Source organism: Anopheles moucheti, chromosome 2 (assembly GCF_943734755.1).
Source record: "Anopheles moucheti chromosome 2, idAnoMoucSN_F20_07, whole genome shotgun sequence".
In the NCBI taxonomy this organism is placed as follows: Eukaryota; Metazoa; Arthropoda; class Insecta; order Diptera; family Culicidae; genus Anopheles; species Anopheles moucheti.
The window spans coordinates 21,018,978-21,038,594 of record NC_069140.1 but is presented as its reverse complement, the minus strand read 5'-3'; the positions used below and the strand labels follow the sequence as shown (position 1 = coordinate 21,038,594).

The 19,617-nt window shown below is 48.2% G+C and overlaps 1 protein-coding gene across 3 annotated transcripts in view; it reads right to left on the bottom strand.

The window, feature by feature from the left end:
• Window positions 1–18,807, bottom strand: part of LOC128297278 (twitchin) — a 32,227-nt gene extending 13,420 nt beyond the window's left edge. The window contains exons 1-24 of one of the 3 annotated variants that reach the window (XM_053032896.1): window positions 18,409–18,807; window positions 17,316–17,337; window positions 16,741–16,903; window positions 16,522–16,663; window positions 15,434–15,569; window positions 15,020–15,223; window positions 14,423–14,724; window positions 12,812–13,438; window positions 12,001–12,740; window positions 11,575–11,928; window positions 11,364–11,483; window positions 11,002–11,040; window positions 9,780–9,930; window positions 9,229–9,602; window positions 8,970–9,095; window positions 8,202–8,898; window positions 7,783–8,136; window positions 6,254–7,663; window positions 5,745–6,047; window positions 4,572–5,465; window positions 3,569–4,459; window positions 742–3,405; window positions 387–668; window positions 7–312 (exon numbers count right to left, since the gene is read on the bottom strand). In XM_053032896.1, coding sequence (XP_052888856.1) covers window positions 7–312; window positions 387–668; window positions 742–3,405; window positions 3,569–4,459; window positions 4,572–5,465; window positions 5,745–6,047; window positions 6,254–7,663; window positions 7,783–8,136; window positions 8,202–8,898; window positions 8,970–9,095; window positions 9,229–9,602; window positions 9,780–9,930; window positions 11,002–11,040; window positions 11,364–11,483; window positions 11,575–11,928; window positions 12,001–12,740; window positions 12,812–13,438; window positions 14,423–14,724; window positions 15,020–15,223; window positions 15,434–15,569; window positions 16,522–16,663; window positions 16,741–16,903; window positions 17,316–17,337; window positions 18,409–18,718 — 11,611 coding nt within the window. In that variant the 5' untranslated portion in view covers window positions 18,719–18,807. Of the gene's footprint in view, window positions 1–6; window positions 313–386; window positions 669–741; window positions 3,406–3,568; window positions 4,460–4,571; window positions 5,466–5,744; window positions 6,048–6,253; window positions 7,664–7,782; window positions 8,137–8,201; window positions 8,899–8,969; window positions 9,096–9,228; window positions 9,603–9,779; window positions 9,931–11,001; window positions 11,041–11,363; window positions 11,484–11,574; window positions 12,741–12,811; window positions 13,439–14,422; window positions 14,725–15,019; window positions 15,224–15,433; window positions 15,570–16,521; window positions 16,664–16,740; window positions 16,904–17,026; window positions 17,052–17,315; window positions 17,338–18,408 lie in introns of all 3 variants that reach the window. The other 2 variants (XM_053032895.1, XM_053032894.1) reach the window with 2 other exon arrangements.
• Window positions 18,808–19,617: the final 810 nt, after the last annotated feature.

Sequence of the window (19,617 nt, the reverse complement as noted above, 5' to 3'; positions counted from 1 at the left end):
ACTTACAGAAGCTATCCTTCGCAACAACCGTGCCGGCAGTTTCCAACGGTTCCGATTCGCCCTCTGGATTGACAGCCTTCACGCGGAACTTGTAACGATGGCCAGGCACCAAACCTTCCACCGGGAACTCCGTAATGGGTCCGTCGGTTTTGCCGGCATTCATCCAGATGCCATTGTCTGGATCGAACTTTTCAATCACGTAATGATCAATCGGTACACCGCCATCATCTTTCGGCTTCTTCCATTCCAGTTTGCAGCTGTCCTTGGTCATGTCCTTAACCTCCAGCGGTCCTTCCGGAGCGGCAGGCTTAGCTGAAAAGGTAAGTATGGTAAGTAAGTAATTAAGCAACTACCCTTGGAACAGCTATGGACCATCAAATACTTACATCTTACTGTCACAGTAATCTCTACCTGGTCGCTACCGAACTTATTCGTTGCCTTGATCATGTACTTGCCCGAATCACGTCGGTCCGGATTCTGGTTGACGAACTTGCTATTGTAAGGTACGTTCTCGATCGTACGAGTAGTTGTTACCGTAACCATACGATCGTTGATGGTCCAGTCGACATCTGGTGCCGGCTCACCCGAGATCTTCACATCAAATCCGAACGGTTCGCCAATAGCAACACTCAGATTCTTCAAGTTGCGACGATCGATCTTCGGTGGCACTGTTGAACAAAAGAATATGTATTTTACAAACAACCTGAACCTCTGCTCAACTTCCTTCTTTGCTGTACTTACATTTACGTGGCTTAGCGGTAATCGGCTTGCTGTGGTCGCTCCAGATACCTGGTCCAGCCTCATTCAAGGCACGCACCTTGAACTCGTACACTTCGCCCTCATTCAGCTCGGTAACCTTTGCTTCGCACTTGTTACCAATCACCTCAGCGCACTTGATCCACTTGATCGTACCATGGACGCGCTTCTCGACAATGTACTTCGTAATCGGAGAACCACCATCGGTCATCGGTGGCGTCCAGCGCAACTCAATAAAGTTCTTGTCCCAATCGTATGCTTCGGGCGTACCCGGTTTGCCAGGCTCGTCGAACGGATTCTTCGCGGTAATGTAGGTGTCCGTAGCAAGCGGCTCGGAAACGCCTTCATCGTTCACTGCGGACACCCGGAACAAATATTCCTGACCCGGTTCCAAATTCGCCACGTCCATGTGGGTGTCATGCGTACGTCCCACCGGCAACCAACGTTGCGTCTCCTTGTCGAACTTCTCCACATTGTAGTACTCGATTGGTACGCCGCCATCGTCTAGTGGCGGGTTCCACTTCAACGAGCAACCCTCCTTGTGGACATTCGATACCTTCAGCGGGCCTTCAGGAGCTGTGGGTTTATCCAGCACCGTCACCGTGATCTGAGCTTCATCGTAACCGGATGCATTTTCGGCCTTGATTTCATAAGTACCACCATGGGCACGTGTGATATTGCTAATGGTAAGCTTGGCACGATAATCCTCAAACTCCACGCGCACATCTGGACTATCCTTCTCGACGCGCGCCTTGTTCAACAGCCAATACTTTGTCGGTGCCGGTTCACCGCTGATCTTGCAGTCCAGCCGCAGCGACTGGCCACCCTTCAGCGTAATGTTCTTTAGCGTAGAACGGTCAATGCGTGGCGGTGCGAAACGATCCTTCACCGTCACCGGGTCCGACAGTGGTGAGTACGGGCTGTGGCCACCCTTGTTGACAGCCTTGACGCGGAACTGGTACGTCGTTCCCTCGAACAAATCCGGCACCTTAGCCTTCGTTTCCGGTCCGTCCGTTTCCATCGCCTTCTGCCACTTGGTGCTGTTCACATCCTTCTTTTCGATGATGTACTTCTGAATCGGGGCATTTCCATCGCTTTCCGGTTCCTTCCATTCCAGCATAACGAACTTGCGCGACCAATCGGTAGCCTTCGGTTTGCCAGGCGCACTCGGTGGATCGTACGGGTTCTTCGCCTTAATGCTCGTGTCGGTTTCAAGCGGCTCCGATTCTCCTTCGCTGTTGACGGCCTTCACGCGCAGCATGTACTCCTTACCTTCCTGCAGTCCAGTAACGTCTGCTTCCGGGAACCGTGTTTCGCACACCTGAATCCAGCGTCCACTGTCCACGTCCATACGCTCGACGATGTACGCCTGAATTGGCTCACCACCATCATCCTCCGGTGGCAACCAGTTCAGTTTGCATCCATCGGCCGTCACATCGGTCACCTTCAGCGGTCCAAGACACTTGGACGGCTTGGCCAATACGACCAGCTCCAAATCAACAGTATCAGTGCCGGAATCGTTCTTTGCCGTAATCTTGTAGATACCGGCATCAGCGCGCTTCAGGTTTCGGATCACCAAGTTTGTCTTGTACTCTTCATTTTCCAGCTTGATGCGATCGTCCTCCCTACCGTCGACCAGCTTACCCTTGAATTCCCAAGTTACCTTCGGCGCCGGTTCGCCAGTAACGTCCGCCTCCACGTTCAACAGCTGACCGCTGCGCAGTACCTTCTTGTCCAAATTCTTGCGATCGATCTTCGGCGCAAGGAAGCGCATCTTCGCGACAACCGAATCGGAAATGTCACTCGGTTCCGATTGTCCGGCTCTGTTCACGGCAACGACGCGGAACTCATACTCATGGCCCTCCTCTACGTCTTCCACCGTGCCCTTGGTACGATCTCCCTTTACCGTTGCAGCGTCCTGCCACTTACGCGAAGCCTTGTCTCGCTTTTGGATGATGTACTCCGTAATAGGTGCACCACCATCCGACTTGGGTGTGGTCCACTCCAACTCCACGAAGTCCTTGCTCCAGTTGGTGGGCTTCGGACGACCAGGCTTGGACGGCACACTGTACGGATCCTTTGCAATGATCACCGTCTCCATCTCCAGCGGCTCACTGTCGCCCTCCTTGTTGAAGGCCTTGACGCGGAACTTGTACTGCTTGCCTTCCTGCAGTCCCGAAATGTTCGCTTCCGGAGTCGCGCTCTGTCCGCACGGAATCCATTGGCCGGTCAACGGATCCAGCTTCTCAATTTCGTATCCTTCGATCGGCATACCACCGTCGTCCAATGGTGCCTTCCACTTCAGCTTGCAACCATGCTTGTGAATGTCGGAAGCCTCCAGCGGACCTTCCGGTGTGCCCGGTTTGCTGAGAATACAGATCTCCACCTCGGCACGGTCTTCGCCCTGTGAGTTGGTGGCCACGATCGTGTACTTGCCAGTAAGATTGCGTCGACCACGCATGATGAAGAACTTCGTGTTATAGTCGACATTGTCGATCTTATAGTCAGCATCGGTTGCCAGTTCCTTTTCGCCGTGGAACCATTTCACCGTCGGCGCAGGCTCACCCTCGATGTCGATATCATACTGCACCGAAAGACCCGCCTTGATCGTGATCGGATTCAAGTTCGTACGATCGATACGCGGACGCACTGCGGGAAAAGAAAGGTTCTATATTAGCAACCATGCTGACAACATGCAGATAGGATAATACTCTTTCGGACTAGGGACTTCACAAATTCACAATGGACATTTTTATTAGCATCAAAAAAACAGCATAATGTTGACTTGTTATCGACATGGCGTTATACTTACGGTAACGATGTTTCACAGTGTGGAAGTTTGTAGGATCAGAAGCCTCACCAGTACCGGCTTTATTGATCGCACTAACACGGAACTGATAGACTCGCTTTTCCGGCAGATCGCCCACCTTCGCACGACACTCGGGCGAGCTGGTAGTGACCGCAGGTTCCCACTTCGTTTCTCCCTTCTCTTTCTTTTCGATGAAGTATCCCGTAATGGCCGCGCCACCATCGGAATTGGGTCGCTTCCATTCCAGCGTGGCTGATGCGTTGTCCCAATCGACAATAACCACATCCGTTGGAGCTTTCGGTACGTCGAACGGATTCTTCGCCACAATGTACTCCTCGGTTTCCAACGGTTCCGATTCACCCTCATCGTTGATTGCCTTCACGCGGAACTTGTAGTGTTGGCCTTCCTGCAGCCCGGTAACATCGAACTCCTCGGCATCGGCCGGTGCCTTGCCGATCGGTACCCAACGTCCAACCTTCTGATCGTACTTCTGCAGCTCGTAGCCAGTGATTGGTTTACCGCCATCATCATCCGGTTTCTTCCATTTCAGCTTGCAACCGTTCTTGGTAACATCCTTCACTTCCAGTGGACCCTTCGGTCTGCTTGGGCTGGACAGAATCGTTATCTCCACCTCGGCCTCATCCTGACCGTGTTCGTTCTTGGCCTGGATCTTGTAAACACCACTGTGCTTACGCAAGCTGTCCTTCAGCGTGAACTTGGTGTTGTAATCCTTGTTCAGGATCTCGTAATTGTCGTCGGCCAACACTGGTTTCTCTTTAACGATCCAGGTAATCTCTGGCTCTGGCTCACCCTTTACGTTGACATCGTAATGAACCATCTTTCCGGCGCGGATGACAATCGGTTTCAAGTTTGTACGATCGATACGTGGCTTCACTGTGAAATGAGGAACCAACCAACGGTTGGACAGTTGATCAATATTGCTCACGCGTATGCATTCACTGTGCATACTGCTAAGCTCGACTCCTGTGACGACTACTATACTTACGTGCACGATGCTTCACTATGTGCGACTTCGTTGGATCCGATTCGGGAGAACGGCCGGCCTTGTTGACAGCAACAATGCGGAACTGGCACTCCGTATTTTCCTTCAGATCCTCGATCGTGGCAGTCGTTTCGCCGCCATCGACTTCGCTCACATCTTCCCAGTCCTTGAATCGGTCCTTCTTCTGGATCACGTACTTCTGAATCGGCGCACCACCATCCGATTTCGGTGCAGCCCACTTCAACTTCACCGACTTGTCGTCATAGTCGACAATTTCCGGCGTGCCTGGCTTCCATGGTTCGTCGTACGGGTTCTTGGCAACCACTTCCTCCGATTCCAACGGTTCACCGTCACCTTCGGCGTTGACACCGATCACGCGGAATTTGTAGGTCGCACCTTCGTCCAACCCGGTAATGTCTGCCTCCAGAATTTCGGGACCCCCGGTTACCGTACCACAGCGGACCCACTTGCCATTGCGGTTCTTGAGCTTCTCGATCTTGTACTCCAAAATCGGGCTGCCACCATCGTCGGCCGGCTTCTTCCATTTCAGCTTCAGACCCTTCTTCGTAACGTTCGAAACTTCCAGCTTGCCCTGCGGTCTGCCTGGTGATCCAAGAACCACCAGTTCCACCGTTTCCTCGTCCTTGCCGTTAACGTTCTGGGCAACGATCTTGTACTTGCCGGTATCCGCACGCTTGGCATCCTTGATGGAGAAGTTCGTGTGGTAGTTAGCATTCTCAATCTTGATGTTTTCGGTATTCGTCAGCGGAATATCATCTCGCCAGGTCCAAATGATCTCAGGTTCCGGTTCACCCTTAACGTCGACCGACCAGATCATCGCTTTGCCGACCTTGATGGTAACGTTCTTCAGATTTGTACGATCAATACGTGGCTTCACTGTACGTTTCAAGGCGTTGCGAGTAGATGATGACACAAAGAACAGTTCGTACAAATATGTTAGTGACGTTGTAAGTAACACATGATAGACACCATTTGACAGACCGCGATCGTACCGAGGGAGCAAAACTTTAGCACCGAGACACGCGCCACGTTTCGGGTAACGTAACACGGTTTTGACAGCTTATCAACACATTTCAACTAAATATTAGCATCCATAGAGTGCAGTAACATACACGCAACACATACGTTGTGTTTCATCAACATCACAACACTTACGGTTCTTGTGCTTCACGGTGTGGTTATCGCTCGGCTCCGAAGCCTTCGATGCGCCACCCTTGTTGACGGCTCTGACGCGGAACTGGTAGACTACCTTTTCCTTCAAACCGTGCACCTTACCAACGCAATCGTCGTTCTCCGTCTTGGCACACTCCGTCCAATCAGTTAGGAACTTGTTCTTACACTCGATGACGTAATGCGTGATCGGGCGCCCACCATCCTTTTCGGGCTTCTCCCACTTCAGCTCCACAAAGTCAACGCCATAGTCATCAACCAGCGGTTTACCCGGTGCCTCAGGAGGATCTATTGCAGAGGTTCAAGGTGAGTCAAAAGAATGGTTACCATCAAATAAATGCTACCGAACGTCGACATCGACAGTGGCATCTTCAACTATATCAATTTTTGTTTATATGTTTAGCAATCAGACTTAAGTTTCAGACAATGACTTTACGACAGGAGAAGTACCACCTTTGCGCACAAACACTCAGACAGATTGGCTTTGAGCTTACCATATGGATTGACCGTCTTCACGGCCAACAGCGTTTCCAGAGGTGTGGATTCACCCTCCTTGTTGTATGCCTTGACACGGAACTCAAACTTGCGACCCTTCTGTAAATGCTGGAAATCGAACGTCGTCTGATCTCCTCCACATTCACCCGCCTGCAGCCAGGTACCATTTTCGACATCCATCTTTTCCAGCAAATATCCCGTCAATGGACAACCGCCAGTATCTTCCGGAGGTTGCCAACTGATCACTACATGGTTTGACCGCGCTTTCTCAATCTTTATCGGTCCGATGGGTTGTGTCGGCACGTCCAGTACCAGCACCTTACCGATCGTAACAAACTCACCGCTGCTATTCTTTAACCGCAGCTTATAATCACCAGAATCGGAACGTACCGCGTGCCGTACCTGTATCGTTGTAGCGTAGCTTTCAACGTCGATCGTTTTTCGTTTTTCGGAATCGCAAATCACCAGAATGTCATCCTTCTCCCAGATAACTTCTGGCTCTGGTTCGCCACCGTACTGCACATAGTAGCGTACCGTTTGGCCCTTCTTGAGCGTAATCGGTTGCAGTCCTTCACCCTCGATAAACGGTTTCACATATCGATCGCGGATCTTGAGCGGTTCCGTACTGTTACTTGGCTTACTGGCTCCACCCTGATTGACAGCCTTCACGCGGAATTCAAACGTTTCGCCCACCGTCAGGCCTCGTATCGTCAGGTTCAGCTCCGCCGCACCGACATCAGCATAGTGTTTCCAGTTCGCGGCTGTGTATGGCTTGTATTCCACCATGTAGCTGGTGATGGGAGCCCCACCGTCCGACTTCGGTACCTTCCATCGCAAATCGACAAAGTCCTTATCCCAATCGGCAATATTGAGATCGCGCGGCGGATCTGGTTCCGTCCACGGATCCTTCGCAATGATATCGTTCTCCATCGCGCAATACTCCGATTCGCCCATCTTGTTGATGGCCTTCACCCGGAACTTGTAGTGGCGTCCCGAAACGAGATCGTTACAATTAAACTTCAACTGGTCGCCGGGTGTGTCGCCTATCACATCCCAGCCCGACCGCTTGAACACATCCTGACGCTCAACCACGTACTTTTCCAGCGCTGCTCCACCATCGTTTTCCGGTGCCTTCCACTTTACAACACACTTCGTTTGATAGATACCGGTGCAGCCAAGATCCTGCGGAGGTTGTGGTTTGTCCTGGAAGACAACATTAGTGGTATGCTCTTCTGTACCAGTGGCGTTCGTCAGTTCAATCTTGTACTCGCCCGAATCCTTAAATTCGGTTTTCTTGAACCTCAGTACGAGCTTATCATTCTCTACAACTATATCAACGTCTTCCGGTGGTACCGGTTTACCATCTTTGTACAACTTTGCAACCACCTTAGACTGGCGCGACTCACCGGCTGTGTCGAAGAAGACAACACATTATGTACAGTTTGTAGTTGAAGCAACAGCGAGCAGTATGCAGCTCATATGAATCGCATCAATCGTGAGGAAAGACAAAACAGAACTATATACTTACTTGTAAATGGTACCTCCAGTACCTTCTCCACCTTGGCAGGGGTTTCGACCTTCGGGGGTACCTCAAACTTGGGCTTCGTTTCCTTTTTGTTGATCTTAAGCGTGCATTTGCTGGTCAGTGGGCCACACTCGCACCGGATCTCACCGGCATCGGTAAGTTCGAGCTTGTTGAACACCAGCTGGTGCGTACCATCACCATTGTTAATGATGTCGACGCGACCATCCTTCTTCAGCTCGGTTTCACCCAAGAAGAACGCAACATCAGCCTCCTCGTCCTGCACTTGAATATCCAGCACCAATTTCTCGGTCTCGTTGCCAACCGTATCGCTCAGCTTCTTCATGAACTTGTTCGGCCCTGTGCAGAGAGTAAGAATGTATCGACACTATCCTCCTTACCGCGGCATTCGGCGGTTCACTTACGTTTCACAAAGATTTCGGCCTCGGTCTTGTCAGCATTACTGACGCAACGGTACACGCCACTATCCGTCTTGGCAGCATCCTTCAGAATCAGCTTGTGCTTGCGGCCGTCCTTCACGATCTGCACTTTGTCGCTTTCAACGATCTTTTCGTCTCCCTTGAACCATTCCACCTTGCCGAGGACGTGGTCCAGCTCACAAGCCATCGTTACCGTGTCCTTCACGAACAGCTGCTGGCTCTTGAGCACCTTCGTAAACTTATAGTTGTACTCCAGGATCTTCAGCTTCGTCTCCGTCTTGTCCGGTTGCTTCTCAATCTGGCACCGATAGGTATCGGCGTCCTCGGCCGTACAGTTCTTGATGATCAGCGTAACCGTACCGTTGAGATCCTTGCCAATAACATACTTGTCGTTGTTTTCAAGCTTCGTCTCACCCTTGTACCAGCCGATGGGGGCCAAAGAGTTGTCAACCGCGCACTCCAACGTACAGTCGTGCGTCAGGAAACCCTTCTCAGCCTTCTTGAGGTTCTTGGTAAACTTGTAGACCGGGTCAGCTTCCTCCACGTTTAGGTACGCGAAGCAAGAGATACCCGCAATCTCCAGCGTATACTTGCCACCGTCTTCCACCTTCGGGTTAAAGATGGTACAGGTATAGTTATCACCTTCCGCCTTGAACTTGTATTTGGATCCCGAGAAGATTTCCTGCAAAAAAAGAAAATGTTCCCTTTAAATGTTGTTCCTTTTATACTTGCCACAACCAGCTTCATACTTACATCTTTGCGGAACAACCACTTGGCTTTGGCGTTAGGTTTGGTAAAGGTAGCCTCAAACACCACCTTCTTCTCTTTGCCTTCCTTGCAGGTAATATCGACCAATGGCTTCGAGAAAGTGTCTTGTTTCTGTGGCAAAGGTTAAGAAAAAGCATCATGAGTTCCTGGACAACAACACTAGACGAGTGACAAACATCAACACTCGCAAAACGTTTAGCACAAATGAGGTTGTACACCATCGGTTAGCTAACAAAACACATACTCGTTCCACTTTTTTCAGCTGCGGTTTCGGCTTTTCCACCTCCTTCAGGTCACCCCAATCAGGATCCTTCTCTTGGTTGCCCCATTTGGCGTACTTTCGCTTCTTCAGCATCGCACGGAAGTCCATACCGCTGGCGTCCGATACGTAGAGCTGAACGTCCGCACTGTCCTCACCGTGCGCGTTCGAGACGACCACTTTGTATTTGCCCTCATCGTTCGGTTTCACCTTGCGGATGCAAAGCGTAATTGTGTTGCTTTCACCATCGGTATGATGCTTGTAGCGACCACCGTCCACCAGCTCGGTAATGCCCTTGAAGAACTTCCAGGTTGGTGCCGGGTTACCCTCGACCTGCACCGAGATATATCCGGTTTGATCTGCAAAATCACAACACATTGCAATACGCTGTAACTCTACCGAGCTGACATCAGGCTGACAATCTGGCCAAGCATCAAAGCAGTTGCACGGGACACTACGGGAATGTCGCACACTTGAGACTTCACCCACTAGGTAGCAGCATAAGCGTTAGGAAGCGGACGGAATATTCATCAAACCTTCTACTGCCGAGTAGCTCTCCTGGAAGTCCACGATGATGGCTGCCTTGCCGTCTTCGCCGATCGCTCGCAACGGTGTCGACGGTTGGTTGATCTTCTCATCCATATCTTGAATGCTCGGACGACGCACATCGATTGATGGTCGTCGCTTCTGCAGGGCGCCAGTTTTGCGTGATATTTGATATTTTTAATCGCAACCAGTCGTCAGCAACCCAGACGTACGTCCACCATCGTAAGTGATTCGTTGTTCCAAACCACACACACCACATGAGACACGTGTTCCCATACACACCAAATACACATACGGACACATGCATACATACAAACGTACCAATGATCGTGATCAAAGAAGGAGAGAGAAAGATGATCAATATTAGTGCACAGCATCGTTCGATAAACCATAATATTCGATAGTACACTCGAAATGGTTGTGTTGGAGCACCCTTCCCAGATATGTATGTTTTGCGAAGCTATTGAAATACACCTTGCCCGAGCTCATCTCGTATGTCAGTAATCAATTTTCACAATCCTTTCCCACCTTCTCCCCCTCTTTAGGTCGAAACCAAACCCCCATTCCCTTCCGGCAGATTCTACAAGCTCCCGTAAAAATGCTGCTTTAAATCGCAAATCGCAATAAATCATCAATTCAAGCTATCCCCAGCAGCGAGACGGAGTCAGCGGGCAGCTTGGAAAGGAAAAAGTAAAAACCAAATTATTCACTCAAGTCAAAGAGCCAAGTTGCGCGGCAGGAAAATAATCGAATTTTCCGCTATTTTTGCAGCGCTGGCTTCTCCTCGTTTGCTTTCGTAAAGCAACGAAAAACAAAAAAATCGCCAAACTTTCAACATGTGAACATTTATCTATTCTGCACACAGCATCGGGGTCTAACTCTATTTTTAGAGCAACCCCCCGTCCCCGTCATCGGCGACCAGGTACGGAAAGTTACGCTCTTGAGTTGGGATGCGCATTCAATGCAGCCGTAGCATCGGACATGGGGATGGAAAATATTGATCATACGTCGAAAGTAAGCCGGGGCCGGGTCTAGGACTGCAACAATACGATCGCCGCTGTCCACCGAAATTAACAACACGGGTTTACACGTAGTTTCTTCCTGTTTCAGTTAGCATTTGAATAAACAGTACGCGTGGGGCAATGGCAGGAACCGAGCGTACTCGTTGCGTACATTGCTCATCATTGGCAGCACCGACAGCTGTATATTCACCTTTCGTTCGTCGATCACTTCGCCCGGCCTTAGTTTGGTCTTGGAATAATGTGTACAAGTGAAAACGGTACGGTGATTTTCGCACATTTTACCACCAACGAGACGGAGTTGTACAACGAAGATAAGTAACAAGAAGAGTAGAACTGTTAGGAACACAAAGTCAATCGTTTCAGGGAGTCGAAACGGTAACGGAAATCGCAACGTCAGAAAGCCCCAGCAATACAAGTTGCACGGGCATTAATTGTTAACCACAAGGTCGATGTAGAAGGTGCATTTATGTTGTTGAGTAAACAGTACCACACTGTACCACGCAAACGAACGTTTTTAGTACGCCACACGGAGCCCAGGCGCCGGGTACTTACATCATCGTTGATCAGTAAACTTGGGCGACGATCGTCCATAAATGAACCACGGCGGCTACCCTTGTCTCGGATGATTTCGATGCTTGGAGCTTCCAAACCCTTCTGGGCCGGGGCGGGTTCCTGCAAGACGGACAACCGAGAATAAGAATCGTTGACAAAAGCACCGCTCCATTCGGGGGGCAGGATTAGTAAACCTCGGTTTAGTAGTTACCTCTTTGATCTTTGGTATCGATCCGCGGCGATCCTCCTCGACCTTGATCTGAATTTTCTCCTCCTTCTTCGTTTCCACCTTCTTCGCTTCCTCGACCTTGATTTCGATTTTGTCCGGCTGTTCGACCTTCTTCAGCTCCACCTTCTTCTCCTCCACCTTCGCCTCGGACGCTCTCCTTTCCACCTTCTTCAGCTCCACCTTTTCGCCTTCCACCTTCAGCTCCACATCCTTTCGTTCGACCTTCTTCAGCTCAGCCTTCTTCTCTTCCACCTTCAGCTCGCCGTCCTTCTTTTCCACCTTCCTGAGCTGCACCTTCTGCTCTTCCACCTTGAGCTCAGTCTCCTTCTTTTCGACCTTCTTCAGCTTCAACTTGTCGTCTTCGGCCTGCTTCTCCAGCTCCTGCTTTTCAACCTTCTTCAGTTTCACCTTCTCCTCTTCGGCCTTCTCCTCCGTTTCCTTCTTGGCCACCTTCTTCAGCTCCACCTTTTCTTCCTGCTTTTCTTCCTCCTCCACCTTCTTGGCTGGTTTCTTCTTCGGTTTTTCGTCGTCCTTCGGCTTCGGTTTGGCATTCACCTTCACCTTGCACTCGCACTCATCACTCTGGGTTTCATTGCTAATAGAGACCTTGTACGAACCGGCGTCCTCTACGGTTACGTTCTTGACCACTAGCTTAGCCATCCGCCCAGTAAACTCCTGTATGACCGTTTCACTGGCCTTCAGGATCGTTTTGTTCTTCATCCAGTACACCTTGAAGTGGCGGTCGGGTTGTGCCAAACCTGCCGCCAGCGTGAGATCGCCACCTTCATCGATCTCCACATCCTTGAACTTGGCGTCGATGATCGGTTTCGTTGCGGGCGGTTTCTCGAACACAATGTCCTTGATCTCGATCACCTGCGACGTCGCCTGGCCCTTGTCGTTCTTGGCCACCAGCTTGTACGCACCGAAGTCAGCCTCGCTCAAACCTACAATGTTGAGCTTGACCGAAAACTCGCCCTCGCGAGTTTCCTCTATCTTGATCATGTGCCGGTGCGTTTCCTTGATGATGGTAGTCTCCTTCATCCAGACACACTCTGGCTTGAAGCGTGACGCCACCGAGCACTCGATTGAAGCAGTACGCTTCTTAACGTTCGTAACTAGTTTCGGTTTTTCCTTTATCACCGGAATAACTGGAAAGAAAATAAACATGGTGGTAAGTTCCTTTTTTGCTCGGATAACCAGCACACATCGCACTACTCACTCTCAATATTAAGAATTAAATTGGCATTTAATTCTCCGAGAATATTCTTGATGTTGCACTTGTACGTGCCAGAGTCCTCCGTCTGTGGATCCTTCAGTACGAGCGTGATGTGATAGACGTCCTTTTCCTGGGTCATCGTCATCTTCAGTTTCGAAGTTTCCTGCAGCAGTCGGCTTTCGCGTGTCCACGTGATGTCCGGCTTGATGTCGGTCTTCACCTTGCACTCCATGCGCACCAGTTTACCATTGTCCAGCGAGACGATGTGCGGCTTCTCCACGAAGATGGGCGCATTCTTGGTCGTTTCCTGTTCCGCCTCGATGTTCAGGTTGAGCGTTGCGCTGCTCTCGCCAAACTCGTTGCTAATGATGCACGAGTAGCTGCCGCCATCGTCCGCGTTCGGGTCCTTAATGTTCAGGGTGAGCTCGTACGTGTCCTCGTCGACTGTTTTCACCTCCAGTGCCACCTTGCTGGACGATGTTACCTCTTGCTTCTTTCGCATCCACTTGACGGTCGGTTTCGGTTTCGATCTACATCTACACTTCATCGTAATCAGCGTGCCCAGCTTGTTCGGTATGATCTTCGGTTTCTCCACGAACGACGGTGCAAATCCACGCTCGTTTTCATTCGCTTCACGCAGGTGGAATCGGAAAATAGAATAATCAGTTGGGAATTGTCTTTTGCACGGCCTGTTGGCACGGTAACTGGCTTCGAAGCTGTTAAAACAAGTTGCCACTCACTCAACGCAGTTCGCGCGAAATCTAATCGTTCGGTTAGCAAACAAGGCTGGAAAGAACACATTTTGTTTTTACACCAGAAGCCAAATTAAGACAAACCACTAATACGGAACGGTCGATGAACGGTTCTTACACACTACGTTATGAAGCAAAAGCTGCCATTCCGTGTTGTTAACAGCCAGTAAGCCTGTTGCTCGCTAGTAGCAACGTACATGATGCTGAAAGATCGTGATCAGTCTTTGCTTGCTATCGTAATAACATGATCATTTTTGAAGGATGGAGTTATGCTAAATATTTCACTTTTATTGTACAAAACAAGGTCCCAAGGAGTGTCTGAAGTAGTGGTACGTTCGCAGACACAATAGTTGTTGTGAGAAAAAGAGAAGGAAGAAGGTCGGAAAATGCTCCAAAGCTGCACAATCTGACATCACAAGAGGGAACAGATAGCATTGAAGTAACCAGCAATACATCGTACGAACACTTGATCGTTGATCAATCCGCACATTGGAAATGGGAAAGACAAAACATAGTACGCTTTATCAAAGAAACAAGTCGACGACAAGTCTAGCAAATAGATACGTAGCGGTACAGTATAAACAGTATAGGCGAAAATACGAGCAAAGTTACAGTAACACGAAACATACTAATAGATAACAACAGTTCACGAACAAAAAAAAAACACGATAAATTCACAAAACACAGCACCGAACACACGTAATAAGGTGGCACAAGAAACAAAAGTAGTGCATGATAATCAGTAGAGAACTCAAAAAAGGTAACAGTAAGGAAACAAATAAACAAAGAAAACACAGTAAAACAGACCAGTGGAACGCAACACGGTTTATAGGTAGATAAGGAATAAGAAACGTGGAAATACCTTTGAAGTTAAGCGTAATGTGCGCGTTACTTTCCCCGAACGGGTTGAAAGCGTGGCAGCGATAGATGCCTCCGTCATTGGCGGTCGGTAGCGAGATCTGCAGTGTGAGCAGGTAGGTATCGATGGAAATGGCCTTCCGCAGGATCTTGAACCGTTCGCCATCCTCGATCCGGTCCTGACCATGATACCAGGTAATGTCAGCCACCGGCATTGCCTCTAAAATGCATTCCATCGAAAGCACATCTCCCTTCTGGGAGATGGTGGGCTTCTGTGGGAATCGGGGTGGTTTGCCCTCCGGATTTCTACACGACAATAGGAAGGCATAAAACATAGGTGTGTGTGTGTGTTTGGGTGTGGTTGTGTTGATCAAACGTTCATTTTTCAGTGACAAAACAAATGGGGTTGAGACGATCCCATTGGAGCTTTTATGTCAATCGTAGGGTCGAACCGTACGAGGGTTTTTCGTCATAACCGAACGTGTTAACGTCAACGCTAACGCTGAATAGCATTGAAGTCGAAACTTCATCCTAAACGCACTACCAGCTCCTTATGCAATCGTTCAACCACACATTATCCACAAACGCATCGTAAACTTACATCAGTTTCGAGCTAGAATCAAAGTTCAGATTGATGACAGCCGTCGAGTCGCCATGCTTATTCTTTGCTAGCACACTGTATACACCACGGTCTAGCTGCTTCACATCCTTTATCGTGAAACGGATCAGATAGCTGTGGTTTTGGTCCTCCTCGACCTCACTGCTAAACCGGCCAGCCATGGCAATCTCATTCTTTTCATGTAACCTACGCGTGTTGCCATCAGGTAGTAAAAAAACGGGATGATTAGAAATTAGAGCTGCTAATCGTAAGTCGACGCTCAACAACCACCAAAAAAAACACAAGTCGGTGAGTCTGCGCGGTGGATCACACATATCCACAGCGAGATCTCACCGATCGGTTCTACTAGCGTATTAGAAGTATAATTAAATGGTAAATCAAATATACGACACTTGCCATGAATAGCTTGGCTTTGGATCGCCGATACATCTACACTCAAATATTATATTCTTGCCGTCGTCCGATTGTCGTGTGACAGGTCGATCTGTAAAAGCAGGCTTGAAGCCATCCGCCGGTACCGGGACTTCCTCACCTAAACGGGAAGGGACGGAAAAATGAGTTGACGTTGTAATTTTGCCATCCATTTTGCACACAGAGACAAGGGGGACACACACACACAGAGAGAGAGAGAGAAACAGAGACATATATTCTGTACCGAAAACATTGTTTTGCTACTTGATAAGATTATAAAGATTACAACCAAATAAAAAAATATTTCTTGATTCGTGTGCAACACAACCGAACCCATTCGGTTGTGCAGACCAGAGTTGTATAAAACCCCGTACTACCGTACCATAACCGTTCTTCGTGTATTAAACCATATCTCGATTGTACATGTCTTTCTCGATTTGTTTTGCATCTGTAAGTACCGATCGGTATTAAGATCCTCTTGCATTGTTTACGACCGGGGGTTCATTTCTCCATTGTCTTAAGATCTTCCAGTTTTGCAAAGCATTTGTGTACCGTTTCCACTTTGCGTAGGTACATTCGTTTTTTTCTTTTTCAAACAGAGTCCGATTTAGTTGTTACGATAGCAATGATTCGCGATGTATTGATTGCTCTCATTTTGTCTTTTAATCCAAAAGTGAATGGAACAGTGATTGATGAGTAATGAATGGAATGAATTTACACAGAGATGGCGATACATGAGCGCGATGTGGTGAACGGTGATGCTGGACGATACTTAAATATGCGTGAATAAAGAACACCCGAAACACTGAAATACCGCATACTAACGGTGTAGTGAACGTAGCACTATCTACAACATCAACGAAATTCGTGTGACGCATCGACATGAGATAGATGAGATGAGCGTGACGATGAAGTTGTGAAGGATGGCTGGCTGGCAAAATGGCACACGACAAAATTAACCTTAGATAAAGAAATTAGGTAACAAAAGGCTGCGGTTTCGGGATGAGCACTGTAGACAAAAAGGGTGTCAAATACCGTGGTGGCATGTGGGCGCCGGTAAACGCTATACTCACTGTCAAAGTTAAGGCTGATCGTTGCACTCGATTCGCCCAGCTCGTTTTTGGCCGTCACCTTGTATTTACCCGAATCTTCGAACGATACATTATCAACCTCTAGGGTGGCACGGTACAGCGTACCGTCATTTTGTACTTTAAACTGGAATGGACGAAACGCAAAAATACGGTTGACAGTTGTAAAGGGGGCATTGCGACACAGTGCGTACGACGACCTACCTTATGCCTCGGTGTGTTATCGATAACCTTACTGTTGTGGGACCACCTGATCTGTGGCTTCGGGTCAGCCTTAATCTCGCACTCGAAAATGAGTCGTTTGCCATCGTTTTCCTGCTTGATGGAGGGCTTCTTGATGAACGTTGGTGCAACACCGTCGATTTGCCTAAGTGTAGGAAGTGTCAGAGGTGAGAAGAGATATGTAGAAAACAACTTGCCCAAAACCATTGCTACCATCATCAAGCATAATCAATGAAATAAAACGTAAACACGAAGCGCACATACGTACCGTTCCTTGCGCTCTACTTTTTCTGCTTGTCCCAATCCCAGTCAGTGGACGATCGTAGTAGTTGGTCGTAGGCAGTAGGAATTAGTAGCGCAAAATTGGAGAATATTCGGAAGCGCATATAAGAATTAGTAGAAGCAAAAGAAAGGAGGATTTACTCAAAACTTTTTCGGCTTTGGCTTAATACTAAAAACATAAATAGGACAGCGCAGGGAATGGAAGGTAAACGAACGCACAAACATAATAGAACAAACACAAAACAATCCGAAATAACGAGTACTGGCACACTTACTTTTCGACAGGTTCATCAGCAGCTATTGGTTGAATTTTGAACACAACAGACACGTACAACATGATGTGTGGATGGGAAAACGAGAACAGAGGAAATATTGACATGTTAATGGGGAGTTCTATCAAGAGTGCAGCGGTTTGCAGCAAGTCGAGACGACAAAGAAGAGACACAGTGTGGTGGCTAATTATCTGCATAAGTTGGCAAATGATTTTGTGTGTGTAATGGATCGTGAGTTTGCTTTTCGTTTACAATTTACGAGCATAAGTTAAGAATAGGTTATCGGTGTACCATGGTTGATCTAATTTCCAACATTAAATCGCAATTTTTTGTAGCGTTGTGCTTAATGGATTTTTTTTATAAGAGTCATTCATATGCATCTTTAATAAGGAGTCAATCAAATCAGGACTCTCAAAAGAGTCATGAACACTAAGATCCAAGAATTCTCCAGGAATCATGAATCCTGAACGATTCATGAATTCTAAAGGATTCATGAATTTCTTCAATGCATGCATTATGATTTTAGTATTATTTCAATTCTGTTTGCATCGTATTTCTCGTACAGCATCGTATTTATTGTACAGCAGTTTTTTTTAAATGAAAATTCAAGAATCACTAAAGATTCACGAATCTCTGAGAATGCCTGATTCTCTCAAGATTTATGAATCTTCGGAATAGAGATTTCGATTCATTCATAGTCAGGAATCTGCATTAGATTTAGCAAACATTACACATAAGTGATCGTACAACATCGTCGAACATGAAAGAAATTCTAGATACACTTTGAATGAAACGATTTAAAACAGAATACAATTCGCAAACGATCCTGCCGCGGATCCGGTTAGATCAGCTTGCCAATGTACGGTACGAAATACCACCCAAATGTTCTAAATTTAGCCATACATTCCTAAAGGGTACGATCAACAAATCATGAATGGATCACGATACATTTTAGCACTCATTCACCGAATCACGCTGCTGCCCTGCACCGTTTTATTTGCGTCACCGGTTTCGTGAAACAAAACAAAACAGGAAAAAGAAAACTTCGGGGAACGCTGCAACCGCGCCGCTCTACACGAACCAATGTCCTACTTACGGCTGAAGTTCAGATTGATCGATGCGGAAACCTCGCCCATCCGATTCTTGGCCTTCACCTTGTACAGTCCGGCATCGGTATCGATGACGTCGTCGAGCTCGAGCACGACGAAGTACTTGTTCTCGCCGAACGATTGGATCTTGAACTTGGTCCGCGTGTTCTCGGACAGCAGCTCCTCGCTGCGGTACCATTCGATGCTCGGTTTCGGCTTCGCCACCAGCTGACACTCGAATATCAACCGGTTACCATCGTCCTCCTGCCGTAGCTGCGGCTTCTGGGTGAAGCTTGGCGCGAAATCATGGTCCGCCATGATTGCTCGATAGCGGGTGGAGGCGCAACCACCACCAGCAGTGTGTCCGTCCGGCTGTCTCGCGGGCTCCTTCCTATTGCGCTCGGACACTCACTAACGCCCCACTACCAACCACTCCTCTTCTCTCTTCTTTAGCTTCTCTGCTCCAGCAGCACGTAACGCGTCCTCTGCCCTTCTGTTACAGTGACACTAACATGTACACGGAATGGTGTTTTGTTTTGCGTTTGGTCGTGCAAACTATACGTTTGGCTTTCACTTTTCAGTCTCTGCAGTTGTGATACTAAGCTGTTGGGAGTAGATAAACAGACAAAAACCACACAACTCACTTAGGATCGATTAAAAACATTAAATGCTGATAGACAAAATTAACGCTACAAACATCCCGTAGTGTTCTAGCGGTGATTTTTCACTTCTCACAACCACCGGTCTCCAATTTCACACCCAAAACTCGTTGCGATGCAGTCAAAAATAACTAGTCCATCGCTCCGGTACAACGCTTGAACCGGAACGGATGATCTTACACCGTACGAAAAGCAAAACAAACACTTGTGTGCACTACTCTCATATCTACTATTTTTTGCACCATATTTTGTCCGCCAGAAAACCAGAGCAAAGCTGTATGAATGTTGAAGAAAAACACCCTGTACCCTGTACGCGGGAGGCGGTTAACTACATACCACCGGGGCTTATTCATAAGCCAAAGTGGAACCTATTATTAGGACGGTCAGCAGGGTAGAAAAAAAAACATGCACACACACACACACACATATTTTGCCTCCATTTCGTTTCACGCTGTCTTCTCAAGACGATCCTCAAGTGGCAAGGTGGCTGACTAAGTATAGACGAAATTTTGCATGAAAGTGCCCTAAAAATAAAGGCGATCCGTGTACTGGCGGACA